Genomic DNA, 24,431 nt, shown 5'->3' with positions numbered 1-24,431 from the left:
TTTCACAATTTAAACTTAATAAATTTCGGACAGCAGTTAGAGCTATTGTTAAATTGTTGTTTTTGTGGTAGTAGCGGTAAAATGCAAGCAATGAATTAATACATTTAAAATATAAATAATTAATTTTCGTAAAGCGTAAAGTAAAAAATCTTTAGTACACATATATTTACTTAACTTAACTCACACACCTATGTCCCGACATATGTTTGTATGTATACATGTATTTATGCAAAATATTAGTGGTACGACTTATCGTAATACATTTGTGCTACTTACTTTATAATTAAAGGAAACAATGCCACTTCAATACGCTAACAAATTGAACTGGTTAATATAACTAATACCTTATTACTAGTGTAAGAAATAGTTAACAATATTTTGCAATCTTGCATTTTTTTTTATCATATTTAGCAACTTTTTGCACAGCAATAAATTTAGTTGCTAACATTGCGTTAGCACGCACTGGTTAGTATGGATTATAGCAGTGGCTTGGCGCTATAACAAAGTACAAATTACGATTTTATGTTACTAGTATTGTTGCTTTGCTATTACTAAAGTAACATATTAACATTTCGCTAATATATTTTAAATTTCTTTGTATTACTTTGTTAGTAATGCGTTCCGTTATAAACATGCTATATCTATATACTATAAGCTTACAGGCTACCTTTTGCTTTTTGGCTTCACATGATTAACGCTACTTATGCATAAGAAAATGTTTTGATTTGAAAAGTCTTTGTAAATGCGGCTTGTACTGTACAAAGATGTGGATGAAATGTTTTAGAGTTTCTTCAATTGTTCGTAGGTTATGAAAAATATGATATTCCAAGGGCCCATGCGCACCCAGGTGGGTATGAAGCCTTTGTAAAGCGCTAATATGCCTTCGTTGCGGACAGTCTAAGAAGAAATAAATAAATAATTTATTTTACAGGAATTATAGAAAATTAGAATAATTATATAATATATACATTTTTATACAGAATTGTTGCAAACATATTTTGAAACAGTTAAAAATATAAATTTTGTCGTACACACCTGCACCGCGCAGTCGAAACTGCCTTTATAAAGCTTTTGCGTATTCGCCACCGCCACACCATTAACAACCGTCAAATGCTTTTGATTCATGAGACGCGTCTGCAAAGCAAATTACAAGTCATAAATTAAAAAGTATTTTTTACTCATTCTTATATGTATAACTAAATCTGAGAACGTATACACTGTACTGGCTCAGATCGGATTAATAAAATAATAGACGATTGTAACATTGCGTTGGAAAATAATCCATCCCAAACTACGTGAGGATATCTTGTCAAATATATGTAACAGTTTTCCACACAAGTACTTTGATCGATCAATTTGTATCGCAGCTATAGCTATAGTGTTCCAATATCAAGGGTACCAATAAGCAATTCGTTGAGGAAAAAGAGCGTACGCGAAAAATTTCAGATTAATATCTCACAAATTGGGGGTTTAGCTTGCATATATACAAACGGACAGACAGGCGAACATGACTAAATCGACTCCAATTCCCACGACAGCCGGTTCTACGCACCGGAATTGACTCGGATTTTATCTGTTTTTTCGGCAATCTAACCCCGTTTGGATCGGTAAGTGTTAATCAATGTTTGTCGTCATTGGAGCAATGCTTTGCAGCAGGATTGCTCCGTATCCTCCTTACTCGTGCTGGCATTGAGTCCAACCCGGGCCCGGAGGAATTTTTTTGCTGCGTGTGCGCAAAACGGCTCAATCCAAACTCCACCTCGGCCAGGTGTAACACATGCAATGGATGGAGTCATCTTAAGACCTGCTCAGGCCTTAAGACTCACAGGGAGTGGACCACGAGTACGTGTTGCCAACGTAATACTGCGACACTTGTCTCTACGGCTGTGCAATATGCACATAGTTCGCGCGCCTCGCCGCCACTCACCCCGAGTGGCCAACAGACGACATCCACGGTCCTCAGGAGCTCAAACAGGCAATATAGCTCTCACTCGCTCGATATCACCATTGCTAGTGGTGATCTGATAAATAGCATAACCCGGCGACCTGTGCTAACTCTCGCATCAGACCATCTGCCCATAATTATCTCGGTCGAGAAACCTCCAGATTTTGTTTCTGTGGACAACCGCACCTTCTTTAACTTTAACAAAGCTAACTGGGTCGGCTTCACAGAATTTACCGAGACCTTCAACGCTCTACCCATTCCTGCAGACGTATCCGTTGGCAAACGTCGTTTACGCAAGGTGATCGCAGCAGCTAACGCTCGCTTCATCCGGGCTGGAAGAATAGCGGAAATCTGCGCCTATTTCCCAGCCGAAGCAGCCGGTTTAGCTAATGAGCGCGATACCTTTCGTCATGCCGATCCCGAGGATCCCCGAGTAAGGGATCTCAATTTGGATATTCGGCGAATGGTAAACCATCACAAGCGGACGAAATGGATAGACCACCTGAAGTCCTGTAACCTCTACACCGGTGTGAGTAAACTTTGGGCTACTGTCAAGGCTATGTCTAACCCGAAGAGACATGACGACCGAGTTGAAGTTTAATTCAATGGTCATGCCTCTTCGAACCCGAAGTAGTGCGCGAGCTATTTTAGCCGGCAATTTACACTGCACCTTTCGGTAGACAACATGCTAATGCTAAAGCATCTAGGCTCGGCGGGAGTAAGTTATCTCACCAAGGTCCTCAACCTGCCGCTGACCACTCTTCAAATACCTGAGGTGTGGAAAGTCGGAAGAGTGGTCCCACTACTGAAACCTGGGAAACCCGACAAAAAAGGGGAGTCTTATCGTCCGATAACTCTCTTCTCCCCAGTAGTGAAGACACATGAGGCCTTGCTACTTCCAACCTTCACTCACCATCTGTGCCTAGCCAGCCAGAAGCATGGATTCCGAAAAGTGCACAGCACCACCACAGCACTTAGCGTCATAAACGCTCAGATAGTTCTTGGCCTCAACCAGAAACCACCCTGTGAGATAATTAGAACGATCCTCGTAGCATTGGACTTGTCGAAAGCTTTTGACACATTCAACCACACAACGCTACTGCAGGACATCGAAAAAACTACGCTTCCTCCAGGACTGAAGAGGTGGACCATGAACTACACACCTGAGCGGTCGACAATAATCATCCGTACTATTTCGAGGTGAAACATCTAAACCGAGGTGAATTAAATAGGGGATTCAGCAGGGTGGTGTTTTTTCCCCGCTTCTGTTTAACTTCTACATTTCGAAACTCCCACAGCCACCAGAGGGAGTTTCCATAACCTCGTACGCTGATGATTGCACAACATTGACGTCGGGCAATGGAATCGATGGCATATGTTCAAAAGTAAACGGCTATCTCTCCGACCTTTCTCGTTTCCTCCTGCTCTTGCTTCCAGTTAAGGAGCATATTGAACTCCTCTCCAAGCAGTTCCTGCTAGGATGTTTTTGTAGAAATCACCTTTCGGACTTCGGACGCAACTAACTTCCGACAGGTACTGACCGCCATTCACAGTGGAGCTATCAACACCTTCACCGACTCCCTTTCAGAGTATGGCGTTCTTGGAGTCAAACCAAGACCCATCGCAGACGAAGAGCTCGAGTTGCCGCGAGAAACGCGAGTGACGCTAGCGCAGCTTCGTTCTGGATATTGTAGCAGGTTAAACGCCTACTTATCCAGAATAGACCCCGACATATCCAGTATATGTCCTGCATGCAACGAGTCTCCGCATGACACAGGCCACCTCTTTGCATGTCTTACCAACCCTACTCATCTTTGGTCCGACTCCGTCGAAACAGCACGTTTCCTGGGACTCCCGCTAGATGACATCGACGACAACATGGATAACCCTTACCATCCTAACGGAGATTGATAACCGTTAGAACAACAACCACAACTAAATCGACTCAGCTCTTAATATAACCTGCTTAGTGTCGAAAAATTATGTAAACAATTGTTTATACCCTTATCACATCGATTGGCGTGGAGGCGATGGCGCTGCCCAAACTGGCTATAAAGCTGGAGCTGCAATTACAAAGTAATATAAAATTAATTTAAATACATTTTCTAAATCACACAGCACACTCACACAAAATGATTCGCCACATGATCGCCAAATGCAGTCATCAATTGCATTTTACAAAAGTCATAAACAGGCAACTCTACCGAGGCAATAACGACAGCGCGCTGCGCTGTTGGCCCAACACCGCGCCATAGCCCGCGCACACCCTCATAACGGTAGATTTCCAGGAATGATCCTATCAAGCCATGCTGATGCGCCGCTTTGCCCTGCACCTGCATACGCACTTTCAACACATCAGTCGGATTGGCTATGGCCGAGGAGACAGCACCCGCCGTCGCCGCACACAAAATATTCGCCCACACACGTTCGGCACCGGTTTCATGATCCACAAGTAAACCGTAGTTATGCGCGTATTTTTTGAGCGTATAATAAGTGCCGAATTTGATGGTGCCGTAGGTAGCTTGACGCAGCACGGCAGGCCAGATGCTGTGGGGAGGCAAATTTAGACATATTGAGTATTTTTGAGTATTATTTTGAGTATTTTACATTGTATATGTGAAATAATGTTATCTTTACAATTATTAATAAACATTTTCAAAATATCTTAACCTATAACCAGGGTTGTAAATAATGAGTTAAAAACAATGCATCAAACTTTTAAACCCACTTTCAATTTTTACTAATTTTATTATAATCAAAACTTTTTCGCTTTATAACGCTTTGGTTATTTTTTGAATAGGTTAGTTAAGGTATTTTTGTAGTATTTATATTTAATTGCTGTTAATCATAGGCATTTGGTTAGAAATATCTATATATTTCATTTTAACTTCTTGAATAAAAATTAAAATTTAATTGAATAAATATTTTTTTTGTTACTTAAAATATTTTATTTTCTTAAAGAAGATTTAAAAAATGGAATTTAAATTTTTAACTAAAAAAAAATTAAAATTAAATTTTTATTCCAAAATTTGTTGATTAAAAAATTCGGAACTCTGTGCATAGACTAAAAGTTTTGTGTTTACCAATTAAATTCACCGCTTTATTTTCAACAACAGCAAAATCATGTTGACTATCAAACAATTTAATCACTTTGCTGTTTATAAATTTTCATTTATTATGACTACCTATAATTTTCAGTGCGAACAAGCCCCTTAATAAACAACTAATAGCAAATAGCGAACGATAGATTGTTGATAAAGGTAAACTCATACAATAAACAATAGTTGCAATAAATTAAAAAAAATGTGAAAATAAGTTTGTTTAAAGTGACGCTAATCACTTGCTAATGAGCATAAGCGTAACGAATTGAAAGGGAGGGGAAAACGATAGGATAAGCAGCTTAGTTAAGGCTCCTTCATAATATTCTTTATCTACGGGTTAAATTTAAATAACCTCGTAAACTCTTACGCCGTTACGTACACGAAACGTGCAAAAACTCATTACTTTTCACATACATAAGTATGAAGCTAATTACATATCTATATTTCTTATCGTTGTTAGCTCATTTTTCATTTAAAGTATACAATTTTGCGTGCAACACGTGATAGTCATGATTTTTTTGTCTTTAGCAGCTGATAATGCCATTCAATCATCAATTACTAAAGCTTATCGTCTTAAGTGCTTAATACCCGTCATTTAACTTATTTAAATACGGTTCAAATGTGAAATTGAAATATTCAATCGTGGCTGGTATTAGCTAGTGAAGACCTGTGTGCTGGTTCTATTAATAGTAATGTGGAAAATTTTGTCTACTGATAAACAGAAGATATCTGCGCATATGCAGTTGAAGTGTAGACGCATATGTTTCTTGTTTTCGTACTAAATAAATTTTTTGTACTTAATAGACGGAATTAATGCATATTTCAATAATGTTGTGTATAAATATATTTTTGAATTTTTAAAAGGACCTTACTTCTCCTTAATAATTACTTTTGCACATTTTATCATAAACAGAAACAGCTGATTGATAAAGAAAAATAAATTACGCACTGAATACAATTTCAGACATTTATTACAAACCGAACTTCACAATATTACTTAAGCAGTAATACAAATATAGAAATATACAAGAAGTACCACGACTTGTGAATCCCCTAATCATATAGCAATACAGAATAAAAAATATTTTCTCATTAAACAGTTGTTAAAAATCTGTTTTCTGATTTCCATAACTTATAATATGTAACACATTAATACATTTGTTCATACTTTGCACCCACACAGACGTATTTAATAAAACTTGATTTTAATACAAGCATTTTATTACATTCGAAATTATTCTACAAGCAAGCTTATGCACACAAAAACATATATACTTATGGCTTCATAATAGCACTTACCCTGAGTAGAGGGCACGAAGGCCCTCTTCTTGTGAAATTTTTATAAAGGCATCGGTCATGCCACGATATCTTAGCTGCGAGAATGTTTGATCAATTTTTTGACCTTGAATTTGGAGGCGCGTTTTCGTGGTGTCAATCGGAAAAGTACCTGTGGATTATAATGTGAAAAAAATGCATTTATATAAAACAAATAAAACAACTCTATAATAAAATACTATTATTTACATACACAAGCGGCACGTATATGCTGTGTATATAAGCAATAAGCACGAGATAAGCGTGTCATTGCGCTGTGCTAGCATCGACGTCAATTAGCAGCACAGCACAAATTTCGCGAAAGCAACTACCTACTCAATTGCTCTGCTATTTAAGTACATACAGCAATTGTTTACCCGCTCATAACGGCTTGTAGGCACAAATTATGCACTTGTAAATACTTGCGTCATGCCAGCTGGTGACAGGCGCCGTTGCCTGAGCACAATCAAAGGATACTTTGTTTACTACCGTTTATGCAATTTTAAGCTTCTTTGCTGCGCCCTTGCCACAACAAACGTAAGGCACTTACCAAATTCCGCTGTTATTGACGCTAGTCCACCGTAAACGAATGGCCTCCAATCATTTACATTATTCATGGGCACTTGCTGCTTCCGTCGTGTTTGTGTTTGTAGCTGTTGCTGCTGCAGATGATGTGGTTGCGGCTGTGTAAAATCCGTCGTCGCAGTGCCTACTCCTTGCATCACAATTCCCGTAACGTTTCCCTTAGTAAATTTATTAATATGTTATGCGTATAATATGTATTTACTCAGTGTTTATTGGCGTTTTGTTCCCATTTATAAATAACCACTGAGCTACTTAAAAAACTCTTTATGTCTATTAGGTTAGATTAGAATTTTGCAAATATTCTGTGGAGTATATTCAATGTAGAGAATTGCAATCAGCTGTTTGAAATGTGGTGTGTTCAGTCAATGCTATGGAACATGGTTGCATATTTGTTCGATGTATTTAAAATGTAAATATAAAATTATTTAAAAAAGTTTTGAAATTTAGGCAAATAAATATACATTGTAGACCCGAAATTACAATAAAAGTAAAAATATGTCAATTTGACTTTACTGTTTAATTTTTTTGCCATATTACTTAAAAAATTTTCAATGTTTTTCTCGCTATTATCGATAAATTTGTGTCTCTTCTTCCGATTACACCACTTGTTGTATTTTCCTTAACTGTTCAATTGACAGCTTCCGTTAGTTATTTTTCGAACCGTGCTTTTGTTTTCTTGTTTCACAAAGATTTGTGAAAATCATAAATGTTTCATAATAATGAAGCTATTTGTATGATGTAATTTCTGTGTAATGTTAGTGGTTCATTTAAAGCGATTTTTGTGAGCAAACAAGTAGTTGGTGCTAATTATGTGGGTGGGCTGCAATACATATAAAAGTTTATTGTAAATGCAATGCAAATTTTGGTAGTGTGTAATTTATTATTTTTTTAAATGGCTGGAATATAAAATAGCATTCCCTTACCGCTGACTTATAGTTAAGCTTATTGTATTTAAAATTTACAAATTCACCAATTTTAATTAGCCAATTTTTATACTTTTAATGAATTTCACTAATATTATGCACTTTTCATATAACATCACATCGTTGAATTGTTCCAAAACAATAATTTCCTATCAATTATTGCAGGTTGAATGCTAGCAAATATCCAATGTTGTGATAGACGAAAGACACGTCTCCAGTGTTCTAAACGTGCGTACGCTCCGAGGTCCTAACATCGACTCGGACCACTACCTTGTTGCAGCCAAGATTCGCACCCGCCTGCAGCAAAAACGCACGTCGAGAAGCTGCAATCACAACAGACAGCCGAACGATTTTCTACTCGGCTTGCATTCCTGCTCTCTGAGAGCACTCGTCAACAACTCGGTATAAGGGAACTGTGGGACGGCATTTCAAACTTCTTACGTACAGCTGCTACCGAAACCACTGATTTTCGGAAAATGCAAAAGAGCTGCTGGTACGACGAGGAATGCCGTATCGCAGTGGAGAGAAAACAGAATGCCTACCTTGCAACGTTACGATCGACCACAACACGTGAGATACCGAGAGTTGAAGAGGGAAGCAAGACGCATTTGCAGGCAGAAAAAGAAAGAGGATGAAATGCGTGAGTATGAAGAGCTTGACAAGCTGGCCGACAGGGGTAATGCTCGAAAATTCTACGAAATCATGCGGCGGCTAACAGAAAGTTTCAAGACCAGAGCATACTCCTGTAGAACCCCCAAAGGTGATCTAGTGATCGATGCCCAAAGCATACTAAAATTATGGAGGAAACACTTCTCCACCCTGCTGAATGGCAGTGAAAGTACAACGCCAGGAGAAGGCGAACCCGACTCCCCAATCGATGACGATGACCGAACACCCTAAATTTTTTCCCTTCCCTCATTGCTTTAAAGTAAAATAAACAAATTTATTTTTAAATATTTTTTTGGTATATTTTTCACAATTCTTTATTGTTTTTCATTGGTTTATGTACGTTTGTGTTTCTGTGTTTTATTTCATTTTAATAGTATTCAGTTTATATCGTTTTTAAATATTTATTATTATTTTCAATTGATACTTATACATTTAACAGCAATTTAACACAAAGCTAAGCAATTTACTTTCAATATTATATTTTTTGTATATAATATCTTTGTGTTTTTTTAATTATTTTTAATTTTAATTTTTTGTTTTACTTAAACCATCCATTCAAATGCACATCTCAATTACATATTAATGCTTTATAACTGTTCTTCAAATACAATTCAATTAAATTTAATTACTTTATTTAATTATAATTAATATTATTATTTTTATTTAATTATCAACCGTATGCATACCATCGTATTTAATTATATTTAGCCCGCACACTATACAAATTCCTTAACTTGCCTGCACTGTTAAATGCACGTACAATTGTTTAAAATTAACAGTTGATTGATTATTTTTTCTTGTTATGCTGTGTTTGCCTAATAATTTTCGTTTTCGATATCAGTGCTTGTCCCTTGCCAACTACTAACTGTTTCGATTGTTTGTGCGCGCACTGTTTTTTCTACTATGTCTCTTATATTCAACTACACTAGCGCGCACAAATTGTCCAATCAACTAGCATGCCTTCCTGCGTTCTGCTTATAACCTATCAAATATGCTGTTACGTGTACTAACACTACAAACTTACACATTTATAATTAATTGTTTCTTTATTTGCTGTATGTGTCTGTGTAGTTGCTTTGCTTTTGCCGCTTTTGCCCCGCCTATAACATTGTTTTGTGCAACAATGTCTAAAATTTCTACGCAGTTTTCTTTTTAATGATATTTTTCTCAATTATTTTACTCATTATTATTTTAAATAATATTATTTTTTCACTTTAAATTAATTGCATTTAAGAAAATTGTTTAGTTTTTTTTACTAAGTTTCTCAAATTGTTATAAATTAACGTTTTAATTTAAACTTATGCAAGTTGCATTTGTATTGGTTAGTTTTTAATAAAAAATGTAACATAGTTATTAATTAAAAATATAAATGCAATTGCTCGCCTTTTCTCAGCAAATTTTACATCACCATTCTGGTTTGCATATACATTTTGTTCAAATTAAGCTACATGCCTGTAAATTGTAGCTTATTTTTGTTTTGTAATTTTAATTTTTTAACTTTACTATTTTGTTGCTAATGCAGTTTAGTTTCTAAACAGTTTAGTTAATTTTCTAACTGCTATTTGCTGTCAATCATTTGACGTTTACCAGCTGTTCCACTTGTTCAACATGCCATCATAAGCTTTTACTTGCTTTTGCTGTTTCACTTGTTCAATTGTACGCTTCTAATCTACTACCAGCATTGCCATACCTTTTGTAAATTTCTTGATTATGTTTTGAATTTTTAATAATATTTTTTGTCCAATTTTGCCTAATCATTTGTCTAAACATACATACATTTGAGAGACGAGTACACGAAATGCTTTTTTGTCGGTAGTGATATTTATATATGTATGTATATATATTTTAAAATGTATTCTTTATATTTCTTTCTCTGCATTAGTACATTTATTGTAGTTTACAAGCAAAAATTTTATTTAAAAGAGTCCGTGGCTGAAAATTAGAAATCAAAGCGAGTTGTTAGCTCATACTTTATATTCACCTCGATTAAAAAAAATTTCATTAAAATTAAATTAAAAAAAAACTAGCTCAAATAACTTTTAATATTAAAAGTTAGAAATTCAAAATTCAAAAGAAATTTAGTTTACAAAAATTATACGCTTTGAAAATTTCCAAGAACGTCTAAAAGTCACACTTTCCCTTACTGTTACCACATTTCAACATTATACTGAGTTTTCAATGTCATTCTAAAGCTCTGACAGTATTGCCAAAAAAAGTAGCAGTGTTTTTTATACAGTCAACACTTATAAAAAGTAGTAAGTAGTAGTTTGTAAAAGTAAAAACTAAAATTGTAATAATAAAACATTTTTTAAGAGCAAGGCATCACCTCAAGTAAAGTAAACATTTTCAAATTTAATATTTATTTTTCTGCATTTCTTCCAAGAAATTTTTATTTAAACTAGCAGAAATAACCTATTTTTCAAGACATTCTAAACCTTTCCATATTCATCAAAGTATGTATGACATTGTTCTACCACGCTTAAGCGTTACCAGATGTATTTTTTAATGCGCTAATGTTGTTACTGTTGACGGTTGTTTTACTATTTGTATTTGTTTTGGGTTTCACTGCCAAATTTATGCTAATAAATTTATATTTTATTTGACTATTTACTTTTTTAAATTTTTTCCAACATTTTTAAACAGTAGTTGGCTAAAATTGTGACATTTTATACAACAAATATTTAATAATTAATTCTGTACTTTTACTAATTTTTGAGACACATTTTATTTGAGATGCTGTTTCTAAATACTTTTTTATTTAAAATTTATTTAATTTTAAACTTTTTTTCATAACATTTTAATAAAAAACAAAGCTTAAACGAAATTTAAGCTTTTTTCAATAAATGTTTGGTTAAAAAATGTATTTAAATTAATTTTTAGCGTTTAAATCCACTACTTTGAGCCAAAATTAGTAAAAATGACTTTCACAAATTAGTGTTATAGAATATCAGTATTGTTTGGAATTGTGAAAAAAATTTTAAAATTATGTATAAAATACTAAGTATATATCATATTTAAAACTGTTTTCTAAATACAGTGAAAAATCATTTAAAATTTGTTTTATTGATTTTATAATTTTTAACTTTCTTGTTTTGCTTTTAACTTTCGAAAATTGCAACTCAAATCTCACACCTTTCCAGCTTCTTTCACTCATTCCTTCTTAGGCATAAATTTTATTATTTTTTCATTGCTATATAAGTGTATTTTTCTCATTACACTTAAAATTGACATCCAACTGATATTGCGCTTTTATGAAAGCTCATACTTAACTGATTTATGTTTGAAAGAAATTGACATTTAGAATTTGAAATTTGTAAACTTTAATTAATATGTTATGACAGCTGTCAATACCTACAAGTAATATATTATATATATTTTATTGAAGTCTGAAAATTGACAAATCACTGACAGCTGTCCAAAAGTTCGACAGAAACTTGCTTAAACTTGTAAATAACTTATTTCAATATTGTCCATTTGTTGCCTAATTTTGTTTTTGCCACATTTTTGTGCAAGCAGCAGTTTCGTATTTAGTATACCGAAACAAGCAAAACACCTTAACCTCACTTTAGTGCATTTGTTGTAAAAAAGTCAGCTAGGTTCGTTTAGAATTCTTCGTCACATCACACAAAACTCAACATTACAGTCAACCACAGCTTTAAAGTGCTGTTTGTTGGCGCAAGCTGCCACTTATTTGTTATTTTTTAATTTTGTTTTTGTAATAATAGCTTTTTAGTTTATATTATTTTATTTTTTCTTTATATTACTTTTAATAAATTTTATGTTGTAAGTCATCTAAATTACCGAAAAAAATCTAAATAGTTAAAGAAAGTTTTTCAAATGTGTGCGCCTTCTCAACTAACGCTATGTACTGTTATTTGAGTGTTTATTTTTTGTAGGTAAATTCAGTTGAAATATATTTTTTGTATTTTAATTATGTTTTTGTTTTTTACAAAAATTGTTCAAACGGCGGGAAGTACTAACGTTTAAGCTTTAATCGCAAAAAATTTGAGTTGATTCATTTGTATGTTTGTTTGAATATTCTTTTGCGCCTAAGTGGCAACTTTATTGTTTTTGCTTTTAGTTAATAATACTTTTATAATATTTTCTTTAATTTCAAGCTTTAGCCAGTATATTTTTTTGGATTTTCATCAAGTTTATTTTCAACTACTCTCTTTTATGAGTTTTTAATTACTTTTTTTATTTAAAATATTTGTATGCATATTGTTTAGTAATTATATAAGTTCTTAGTAGAAAATAGTTTAGTGTGGAATTTTTTATTTCGCTTGTTTTGGAGAGCGCGCTTTTCAGTTTATTTTATTTATTATATATGTATATTTCTTTGTATGTGGCCACATCATTTGTCTAGTTTATCTCGTTCTCAGAACAATTTTTAAATTTCTTTATTTTGCTTACGCTTTCTTGTATAAAATCAAAAATTAAAACAGAATTCGTATTGTCTTTTGTGTCTCATATTTCCCTTTGCTTATTTTAGTGGTGTTGACGTGACTGATTGGACTTGATTTGCTCGTACTTAGTATGATTGGTTCGCTGCGGAGTTAGTAATGTGTTGGAGTTGAAGTTGTCGTATGTGGTAACGGTATGTACGATATTGTTAGTTTATAAATATTTTTGATGATTCTATTTTTTTATGATTTTATGGCGTTTGTAGTGATTATTTTCTAAATTGTTGTGGAACGCTTTGAATATGCAAGTGATGTGACGAGGAGTTTTGTTTTTTTGTGAAAAAAATTGTATTGCTGATATGACATATCATAACATGACAATGAAAAATGAAAATGATATATTGTTAATGCTTTTTATATATCTGGATATATTTCCGTATATAATAAGTGATATTGATATACAGGTGATGTGACTATAGTGTGACGTGATATGATTAGAGTTGCTGGTGCAAACAATATGGTACAATAATGAGCTAGAATTGTTTAAATGTGAGCAGCGGAAGGAAAAATGCCTATCACACTTGCAGAATTTGTTGCAGGTGATGTCATATTTTTATCACGTGATGACAATTTTGAAATATTTATAAAAAAAATAATGTTTTGCTTGGTATAATGGTCCTAACCTATAATAACAACATATTAAAATATATATTTTATATATATGGCAATTAGGCGCCAATTTAAGCTGCCGCGAGCTGCGGAATTGTGTTGATGTTACTAAATGGTATGACGTTTTGTATGAAAGATAATATCATTTGATTTTCTAAGATAACGCTATTTTTTCATTTTCACATGATGTGTATGCATGTGATTCCTGATCTCGCGATTCTTGAGCATAGTATGTATAAATGTGTGATCATAAAATCAGCAAAATCGAAATTTTTCTCATAACCGTATGATATTTGATATCTTCTAGCTATATTTTTTGAAGTGTTGTCATATTAAGTGATTTTTATGAAAATTATGGCAGATATGTTAAAAAAATTTTAAAAATCTGAGGAAGATGCGATCATCATACGATGTCTGATCAAGTGATATCTCATGATGTGATGTATTGAAAACTCAAAAGCTAAAAAATTATATAAAGATGTGATCATAATACGATGTCTGATCAAGTGATGTCTCATGATGTGATGTATTGAAATCTCAAAAGCTAAAAAATTATATAAAGATGTGATCATCATACGATGTCTGATCAAGTTATGTCTCATGATGTGATGTATTGAAATCTCAAAAGCTATAAAAATGCCGAGTTTATATGTAGTATTCAAAAAAATACGAACTTTCCTACTTTAAATGCAACTCAGTGACGCTCCTACGAATCTTGTGATATTTGTTGGTGACTGACGGAAAACGTGATTTTTTCAAGCGATGTTGCACTATTAGCCCTTTTTCTTTTTTTCTTTTTTATAACTTTCTGCTTATGATTTTTAAGCATGCGCTGTTGTATCACGTGATGTTTTGATGTTTTATGATATGATGTGTTAGAATCGCAAAATCTCTTATAATTCATCATTTTATGTTATTTTTCATGAATTGTGAAATTTCAGCTCTACTCATTATGTGATGTTTAATCATGGCTTGAAGTGACTTTACAAAATATTATTTTCATTAAACGATTTTTGTCTAAGGAAGAAAAAATCATGCTTTTAAAGTTTCAAGTTGATGAGCTTTGAACTAATTAGGCATCTTTGAACAAATTATGAATGCTTGAATGAATTCAATGTACTATAACCAAAATTTTTAAAATTCTCAATGACTGCCTTCTAATAATTTTGTTTTTGTAACTGCCTTTCAATATCATCAATTATCCTTTAATAGTATTATGTATTTTTAAGTAAGTGTTATTTTTGCGATTTATAATATGCTGTATTGTCAACTATTTACATCCCTTGTTTGTTGTTGTTGTTTTTTATTATTATATTTAATTGAGTTCTGGTTTCTTGCTTTATATGGCTTTAGTATCTCATTATTTTACTACTGTTAATGGATTTTTGAGTTTTGCACTATTTAATTTAATATATTTTTTTCAAAATAACTAATAGCTGTTATGGAATTTTTCTCGCTAAGATTTTGTTTATTATAATCGATTTAGTTTATTAAAATCAAACTGTATTTTACGACCTCGCTTTAATTAATTATTGCACTGCCCTGCTTTATGCACACAAAGTGCGTTTATTTTACAGTTTTGAATTTTTGTTGTATTTTTTTTCCTTTTGTTTTACGTCTAAAAACTTTAGTTTCCCATTTTGGAAGTAACTTTTTAGGTATGTCATTGCCGTTGACATTGACTTGTATTACTATTGGATACATCTGTATTGGAATATTGCCTATTACTAGGCGTTGCAGTTCTACAGTTTTTGTTGTCTCATTTTAACAGTTTCCTTTGAGTTTTGATGCACATTATGTTCTTGGCGTAACGGTTTCCATGTATTTAGCAGCTTTTATGAGTTTCAACTGCTTTATATAAAACGCTAAGCGAGGTTTGAAATTAAAAGCTTTCAGAATTTCAAATTCTCCAAATTTTCAAACAGCGTAAGTTCATCTATACGAAAGCTTCTGAAGTGAGCTTTTGATGTTAAAAGCTTTCATAATTTCAACTTGTATAAATGGGAACAATCGAAAGCTCATCATTTCGCATGCTAATATATAAACTTTGAGTTATAAACAACTTTTTTAACAGCATTCAAATAAAATATATGAAAGCTTTAAAATTTGAGTACAGAGAAATTTTTATTTGTAGTGATTATCGCAGACAACAATCCACAAAAGCTACCAAATATTTTGTGAAAACTCGTTATCAGTATTTTTCTTTTTTACTCTACTCTTTACAGTAATAGTTATGTTGTTAACAAAGCATTCAAGGAAAAGAAAGATAAAAATGCAAGAAAAGTAATTGAAGTGAGAAATCATCTATTACTCTTTATTGATTTAAGCTGGTAAAATCATTTATATTTAAACTTGTATTTCAAATATATATGTAAGTTTCTTTCTATTAAAATCTTAATATAAAAGAAGTTCTATTTCAAAAAATTTTACATTTTCTCTTTATAAATTTCATTATTTTGTTTACTCGCTTAATTCAATGGTTGGTTGTAAAAAAAGGAGCATACATACCTTAGGCTAACACTAACTGCTTAGCTATTTACCGTAAGATTTTTTACTTTTTGTTACAATTTTATATTTTAGGCTTAAAATTACAAATCTTTTTTACTTAAGTGTTTTCTATATTTGTTATTACACATTTTTTGCTAATATTTTTACTGTTACACATTATAATATCTGTAATCATTAATCATTAAAAATAATTTCCTTCAATTTCAATCAATTACAATTACATTAAATTAAATTAATTATTTATTTATAATTTATATACAAGTTGCGTTGATTATCCGACAAAAAAAATTCTGTCATGCTTTTGCAAAATACATGCTGAGAATTTTCGTGCTCAACGCCAAGAGATTTGGGTACTATAAATCTCTTAACGATCACCCTGCGCGTAGATGTCCACTAAATTTGTTGTTGTTAAATTTTGTACAGTCCTGTAATGAAGAAAAGTTGAAGAACGTTTAATGAAAAAATATTTCTGAAATGAAAAGCTTTCGAGAAGGCTTACAGACTTTAGTGCAAGCTTAAAGTGCTTTTAATATATTATTCAACTTAAATCAAATTATTTTTTAAATATTTTGTTTTTTGGTATCAATAGATTACAATTCTGTGAAAGCTCTTAATAGAGCTTTTATGATTTTGTGAAACGTCAAGTGCTTTTAATAAGTTATTCAAATTAAATATAATGTTTTTGAAATATTTTGTTTTTTTTTTGGTATTAATTGATTACTATTTTGTGAAAGCTCTTAATAGAGCTTTTATGATTTTGTGAAAGCTAAAGTGTTTTTAGTAGATCATTCCAATTAAATATTATAACCTTGCTAGTGCTAATGTTTTTCGAATTCTACCTTTGTTATTTTGCTAAAGTTCGTAATAGAGCTTTATAATTTCATTATTTTTTTGATTTTCGGATTCAGTATAATTAATTATAATATATCTAACAAAGTAATTTTTCGAAAGCTCTTAATAGAAGATTTATGAATTTGTGAAGGCTAAAAGAGCTTTTTATTAAATCTTGTAAGCTAGATATAATTTTCTTATAGCTTAAACACTTCTGACTTTTCAAATAACATTCGATTTCTTAATTTTGGCTTAACGCTTGTTGTGCTGGCAATAGATACTAGGCTATTCGATCCGTCTTCTTTTTTTATAATATTTTTTCTGAACTTCTTATGTGAAAGAACTTTCATCTATGAAAGCTTTAAAATAACCTCATCTAATTATATTACCCCGAAATCGCTTTAAACTACTGCGTATAAACAAGCTTCTAAATCAAAACAGTTTGTTTCGAAAAGCTTTAAACTAATAAACAACGTTCCAATTTCGAACTTTCATTGGTTCGCAAACACAAACTTCTGATATTTCAAAATGTATTTAAATTTTAGTATATTCTGTCAATTAAATTTACTCTCCACTTTATTATAAAATAATATATATTTTTTAATACATATTTTTCAAATAATTTGCCGAAAACATATTTTGGGAGGAAAATTTATTAAAGAAGCTTACACTTTCCAAAGCTCAAACTGTTTTTTAAGATTTAATATTTTGTATGCTCAAACGTACTTACTTCATTTAATGCCATGCAAAATCCTTGTTTCAATTAAAAAATTGTTAAGTAAAACATTTTCCTGTAGTCTAATTGATCCCTTCACTTAAGCTTTTGTTCAGCCTCGAACCTCGATCTCTACCTAAACGAACCATTCATCCTTCTGTGCAGCACCAACAGCTGCAGCAGCCGCTGCGGCGGCGGCGGCATTTTGATTAGCTACTGAAATGTTCGTTTGATTGAGTCCCGCCGTAGCGGCGGCGGCGGCAGCGGCCGGATTTGTATGTGAAAGATCTTGACCTAATTGACGGAATTTGCTAAGCACCAAATGGGACGGACTTTGGTGGCCATCTTCGATAAGTTGCGTAGAATGCGGTGGTACCCGTAAGGTCCCGCAGGGTGATGCCAGTTTCCCGACGTCGGGGGCAGTTGTGTGTGTTCGCGCGACAATGTGCCGCCATGATGATAATGTAAATGCTTCGATGAGCCATTCGTTTCGGCGGTGTGATGCACTAAAGGTGAGTTATAATATATAAAATATTATTTCGGTACTACATACTTTCGAGTGTATACCATAAATGCTATGAGTGTGCTTACTTTGTATTGCGGTATTCTGGTTGAGATTTGACTCTTCCTGCCGCCTGCAAACGCATATCGAAATACCGACAATAACGGCGCTTAAAACCAGCACTATTCCAACCACGATCAGCACGAACCAGGTCATGTCGACACCGAAGACCGTAGCAGCTGTTTCGCCTGAAATTATGCGGATAGAAATGCTGTTATAATACGATCTTACATTCGCACGACTATAACTGAACTTCGTAAAATTCAAAAGGTAACGCTGTTGCTCATTTAAATACAAGTATTTCAATTTCCCAAGTATGCTGACTAAATTATTGTAAAAGCTTATATATATTATTGGGAAGCTAACTTATTTTTCTAACACACCCGCACAGTGTTGATTTCATACTTACTTTGGCACACCGATTCATCAGAATTGTCACCACAATGATTAATGCCATCGCAGAGTAAATCCGGACTTATGCAAAACTCACGCGCTGCACAGGTGAAATCATTGCAGGTGTGTTCTTTTCATTTGCATAAGCAAAAACAGCGCAAAATATAATGAAAATAGAAAAGAGAGAAATTCGTTAGCAAATAAGCTGAGAAATTTGCATCAAGTTCAGTTTATAATAAGAAAAGTGTTTGTCCCTTCAACTTTAAAGTCAATTAGCAAGTTTTGCGAGTTAATTTAAAACTGCATTCTTAAACTTGCTTAACTTTTAAGTGTCTGCGTAGAAAAGTTGCCTAAGTGTAGGTATGTACTCACTTGGATCCTTCACCGATGTTATGACCAGCTTGAAACCATTCGCATCTGTACCCCAATTGTCGGTGACATATTTGAGTGTGACAAAGTTTGTGCGTGTCAATATAGAGCTGACCGTTTGTTTGGTATTGCGGCAGGAGATATCAACCTGAAAATTTAAAAAATTGTGTGCTTTAACAGATTATCCATAGTAAAATGAGTAAAACGAACTCGAAAGTGGCGTAATATAATAAATTATAGTAATGAAGCTGTTATTCATAGTTTAAGAGATTTATGAAAAATCTGACGTGGCATATGCAAAAAATTATATCTATACTAAGTCGCATTAAGTAGTCTTTTATTTTAGTATCTAATGCATTTAAACTATACCATAGGTACTCAATGCCCAAGGCAGTAGAGTCGAATATAATAAATAAAATAGGAAATATGTATATCCAAATTGCTGTTTTATTTTACGTAACTGATTTAAAGCGAAGTTTGAAGTTAATTAGTTACTAGGAAATTTCATGATGATTATGTACTGATATAACAACCATTGCTTGTTTTCGACTAATCGCTTCAAAACAAAAAGCCATAAATTAATGCTTGGAATAATGCGCAACACCACTACGTCATCTGCAACATGGAGTGGAAATAACCTGCTTATCCACCATCAGGCCGTTGCCAAAACATAAAGACCTTTGTTCGCCTTCGACTTGGTCATACGTCAATAACGCATTCCCATTTTGGTCGTCAGTCAATTTGTGCGGAACAAACCGTGCACACACCTTTCGTAAGCCCAAATGTGCGGTCAAAATGCGATAAATCGATGTTTTGGAGATGTTCAATTTCATTTCCAAGAATTTCAATGATGATTTCGGCTGATTTTTGATGAAGTCACGCACAATTTCGATGGAATTTCCGGTGATCAAGGCTTATGATTGGCCCACATGTTGATCGTCATTTATGTCCTCACGACCACTTTAAAAACGTTGAAACCACTCGTGCACTCTGCTATGGGATAGGCAATCATCGCCATAAACTTGTTTCATGAATTCAAACGTTTTGGTAAACGTTTTACCAATTTTGAAACAAAATTTAATATTGGCTCTTTAATCGAAGCTCATTTTCGCACCGATAACACAAACATACTGACACTTAAAACGCAATAACTTCACTTCCAATCGATGAAATGCCATGAAATTCTCAGCTAGCAGATTCTAACGCACCAGTCGACATATACAAGGTCTGTCGCAAAAGAAACAGGACTGTTAAAAAAACAACAAAAAATTATATTTTCAGAAGTTATATTTTTTTATTCAAAGTAGTTTCCTTGTGCTTCGATACAGCGCTTAGCCTGGTCAATTAGCATTTCAAATGAGTGTTTAAGGTCATTTTTCGGAATGCTCTTGAGAATATCGGTCGTCGCCTTTTGGATAGCTGAAATGTCCTGAAACCAGTGTCCTTTCATGGGCAAATGAAGTTTTCCAAATAGGTAAATATCAAAAGGTGCCAGATCAGGTGAGTAGGGTGAGTGATTAATGGTTAATATGGAGTTTTTTGTCAAAAAATCAGTGACAAGCGTCGACCGATGACACGGCGTATTATCGTGCAACAGTTCCCAGGACCCTGCCTCACGGTATTGTGGTCGAACTCTCGCTGTACAATACCCTCGGAATCGTAAAAACAAATCAGCATTGTCTTTATTTTTGACTTCTGAAGACGACCGACTTCTGGTCGTCACAGAGGTTCTCACGACCTTCTTGGAATCGCTTAAACCACTCATGCCCATTACTACGGAATAGACACTGATCACCATAAACTTTTTTCATAATTTGAAATGTTTCAGTAAACGTTTTCCCAAGCTTAAAACAAAATTTAATATTTGCTCTTTGCATTTTACGACTGATGACCAAAGGCTGCTGTCACTTTTTGATCGATAACATCGATTGTAGTTATCCAATTGTCTTAAAATTTTTACGAAATGTCAACAAGAGATCAAACTTTTTATTTCATATACCCATCAATAGGTGGCGCCACCAGAAACAGTTATATTTAAAAAGTTCTGTTCCTTTTGCGACAGACCTTGTAGATGGCGGCGCCAGGAGGCGATAGATTCCTGTTTACTTTGGAACACACCTTGTATATTTAAGTTATCCTTCCTTTCTAAATTTATTTGTAACATATAATTTTTAGTCCATAAAAACATATTGCTTGTAAATAATCCTTACATGGAAGGTTCCATCTTCATTATTTAAGTCATTTATAATTAAGCTGTGAGCTACAGAGGCTGCTAGTGCTACTTTTATTCTGTATAATAATAATTATTTTACATATAATAAATAAATAAGTATGTACCGATACAGACATAATAATAAACAAATTTATTTGCAAATTGATTACCAGCTAAATAAGCCCTTACTCCATCCTAAGCTGATTACAAAATATGCTTGGAGCTGGTTTTGCTTTGAACTTCCTCTGAGCTATTTGAACTTTCTTATATATAAAGTTTAGTGAAAAGGTCTCCATTACGTTTGTATTAAATTGAAGGCTTAATTTAGCATAGTTAGATTAAACCAGTTTAAGTTTAATAAGCTCTGTTCCATAACCTGTTTTCACTTTGAAAATAATTCAGTAATTTCAAAATGTTTCACATAAAAACGCTTGTCTCTTTTAATAAAATCTGGGTCAGTCAATTTTTTGAAACTTTTCTTGAGTCGAGTTTTTCACAGCAAAATCATTGGCCATAGAGGTGTATAGGTAGTAATAACTTGGTAGTAGGTTCGACCTATAAGGTCGAGACATAACCTCCCAACCAAGCTTTCTGTACTTCTGATGAGTCACTATAAATGTGTGTGATCTGAAGCTGTCTTGAGGAGCACAATTTATTTATAATTGCCCTATATATTATAATTGCCTAGATCGAACACATACATTTTTTTATTGTGTTTCAACTCATGGTTCTTGATACAAGTATAGTAGATACAGCTCCGTCCAAATGATACAAGTCAAGGGTTAGGCCTGAGCGGCATGTAAATATCAGGCTCATTATGCAGCCATATCGATGTTTATTTTCTTAAAATACCTAAGCCCATAGGAATTATGTATTATTTTATAGTAACTATAAATCGAAATTTAGCAGAGGTTATCTGCTGGGATTAAAGATCTTTGCGAGTCGATATGAATCCCTAAAAAAAAATTTAAGATCGATTCTTTATTACTTAGAGTTACTTTGGACTCGAAAAGCTGACTACTTATTGAAATTTATATACCAGCTATTAACGGGTGATCCAAGTAGCGTAACTTTTTTTGTTTTTTGACAGACCATGCCTAAGTGGTGTCAAGCTGTCATGTTTTTTTGTTCAGTATTGTTTGGCACTTCATCATGCAAAGACTTTGCCTGACCACTGTTTAAAAGAGCTCAACTTTATTACGAAAATTCTCATTCCGTAAAGAATGTGTTTCGCGTGCTGTGATCAAATTATGGCCTACTGAGCTTATTATTCGCAACACCATCACCTTGAGACGCAACATTAATTATTGAATAATATGCGATAGACCACGTCCAGCACGCAGTGAGGAAAATATAGCAGCCGTAGCTGACAATGTACGCAGATCGTGAATAGTCGATTCGGCGCCGTTCGCAGCAACGCGGACCGACGTATGGAACGACTTGGAGCTTTTTACGTTGAGATCTGAAATTGAAAACGTACAAAATACAGCATGTGCAACAACAGAATCCGCATGACCTTCCCAAGCGACATCGATTTGCTCGATGGGGTCTTGAAAACCTCCAAGAAGATCCAATATTTTCGTGCCAAATTGTGTTCAGCGATGAGGCACATTTCTGGCTTAGTGAGTATGTAAACAAGCAAAATTGCCTCATTTTATCCAGAGAAACAACGGTTTGCTGTGGTTTGTGTGCCGGTGGAATCATCGGTCCATATTTCTTCAAAAATGATGCTGGTGAGAACGCAACCGGCAATGAAGACCGTTATAACCGATTATTTAATGCCTGAAATTTAAACTCGTGATCTCGGCAAAATATGGTTTCAAAAAGACGGCGCCACAGCCCACACATCGCATCAAGAGATTTATTGAGAGAACATTTCGGTAAGTGTATGCAGACAATCCCGCTTCGATTCAGACTTTGGCGCAAAACATCACGCATGTCATTTGCAAATTAACAGTCGAAATGCTCGAACATTTGATAGAGATAATCTTCAGGAAATAAATGCCAAAGAATGTTCTTTCAAATGACAAAAATTATTACGAGGGCTGCTATATATATTTCTGGCCTAATAATGAAAATAGGAATATTTATCAACGAAAATGGTTTTATTGTTTTTCAAAAATTTTCCATCAAGATTTATACATTTTTGCATGCGCTCAAACCAATTTTGGAAGCACTTTTTCCACTCCGATTGAGACAACTCAAAAAAAATGTTTTTTGAATGCTTCAACAGCATCTTCTGGCGACGAAAATCGTTGACCACGCATTATTTTCTTGATGTGTGGGAATAAAAAGAAGTCATTGGGTGCCAAGTCAGGGCTGTACGGCGGATGACCCATCAATTCGACGTTTTGGCCGGTCAAAAAGGCGCTGGTTTGAGCCGATGTGTGAGAGCTCGCATTGTCATGGTGCACAATGATTCGTCTTCTCTTGTTCGTTTTCGAATTTCTCCGAAGACTTCAGGCAAACAAATGGTGGTGTACCACTCAGAATTGACCGTCCTACGTTGCTCAAGCGGAACAGTCGCCACATGACCAGTTTTGCCGAAGAAACAGGCGACCATTTGCTTCGAAGTGCTTCTTCCACGAACAACTTTCGTTGGATTTGGCTCGTCTTGGAAGACCCACACGGTCGATTGCTGTTTTGTTTCGGGCTCATACGCATAGATCCATGATTCGTCACCTGTGACGATCTTATAAACGTCTTTTGAAGCACCGCGATCGTATTTTTTCAGCATTTCTTTACACCAATCCACACGAGCCTTTTTTTTGAGCGATTGTCAAATTGTGCGGGATCCAACGAGAACAAACCTTTTTTACGGCCAGGTGTTCATGCAATATCGAATGTATGCTGGTGCGAGAAATGCATAGGCATGCCTCTATCTGAAGGTATGTTACATGACGGTCTCGCATTATCAGTTCACGTACGGCATCGATGTTTTCTGGCACAATGGCTGTTTTTGGACGACCTTCACGGAATTCGTCTTTGAGTGAGCGTCGGCAACGATTGAATTCGTTGTACCAGTTTTTCACAGTGCTATAGGACAGTGCTTCATAGCCATACAAAGATTTTAGTTCATCGATGCACTCGTGTCGTGATAATCCACGTCGAAAGTTGTGAAAAATGATCGCACGAAAATGTTCACGAGTTAATTCCATTTTTTGGCCGAGATGATTTTTTTAATTCCCTGTAAATAAAACAATTCACGATTAAATGTCAAAACGTTCTGAGT

The 24,431-nt window shown here is 34.0% G+C and overlaps 2 protein-coding genes across 4 annotated transcripts in view; both read right to left on the bottom strand.

The window, feature by feature from the left end:
* Nucleotides 1-613: 613 nt before the first annotated feature.
* On the bottom strand, nucleotides 614-7,244 carry LOC120777962 (mitochondrial uncoupling protein Bmcp-like). Of its 2 annotated transcripts, none has more exons than XM_040109579.1 (6): nucleotides 6,911-7,244; nucleotides 6,346-6,493; nucleotides 4,073-4,492; nucleotides 3,948-4,008; nucleotides 1,036-1,134; nucleotides 614-897 (listed from the first exon to the last, which is right to left on the bottom strand). In XM_040109579.1, exons 1-6 carry the CDS (start codon nucleotides 7,080-7,082, stop codon nucleotides 781-783), a joined length of 1,017 nt encoding a protein of 338 aa, XP_039965513.1. In that variant the 5' UTR covers nucleotides 7,083-7,244; the 3' UTR covers nucleotides 614-780. The 2 variants fall into 2 exon arrangements, with proteins under 2 accessions (XP_039965513.1, XP_039965515.1); XM_040109581.1 differs by lacking the exon at nucleotides 6,911-7,244 and adding an exon at nucleotides 6,575-6,707.
* Nucleotides 7,245-16,335: 9,091 nt separating this feature from the next.
* The window catches only part of LOC120777402, a 235,534-nt gene continuing 227,438 nt past the window's right edge, over nucleotides 16,336-24,431 (bottom strand). For both annotated transcript variants that reach the window (XM_040108701.1, XM_040108700.1), the window contains 5 exons: nucleotides 18,991-19,135; nucleotides 18,635-18,748; nucleotides 18,255-18,413; nucleotides 17,679-18,169; nucleotides 16,336-16,542 (listed from right to left, as the gene is read on the bottom strand). In XM_040108701.1, coding sequence (XP_039964635.1) covers nucleotides 17,958-18,169; nucleotides 18,255-18,413; nucleotides 18,635-18,748; nucleotides 18,991-19,135 — 630 coding nt within the window. In that variant the 3' untranslated portion in view covers nucleotides 16,336-16,542; nucleotides 17,679-17,957. The remainder of the gene's footprint in view (nucleotides 16,543-17,678; nucleotides 18,170-18,254; nucleotides 18,414-18,634; nucleotides 18,749-18,990; nucleotides 19,136-24,431) is intronic.

Source organism: Bactrocera tryoni, chromosome 5, assembly GCF_016617805.1.
Source record: "Bactrocera tryoni isolate S06 chromosome 5, CSIRO_BtryS06_freeze2, whole genome shotgun sequence".
In the NCBI taxonomy this organism is placed as follows: Eukaryota; Metazoa; Arthropoda; class Insecta; order Diptera; family Tephritidae; genus Bactrocera; species Bactrocera tryoni.
Note: the sequence above shows the minus strand (reverse complement) of the source record. Positions and strands in the feature narration are given on the sequence as shown.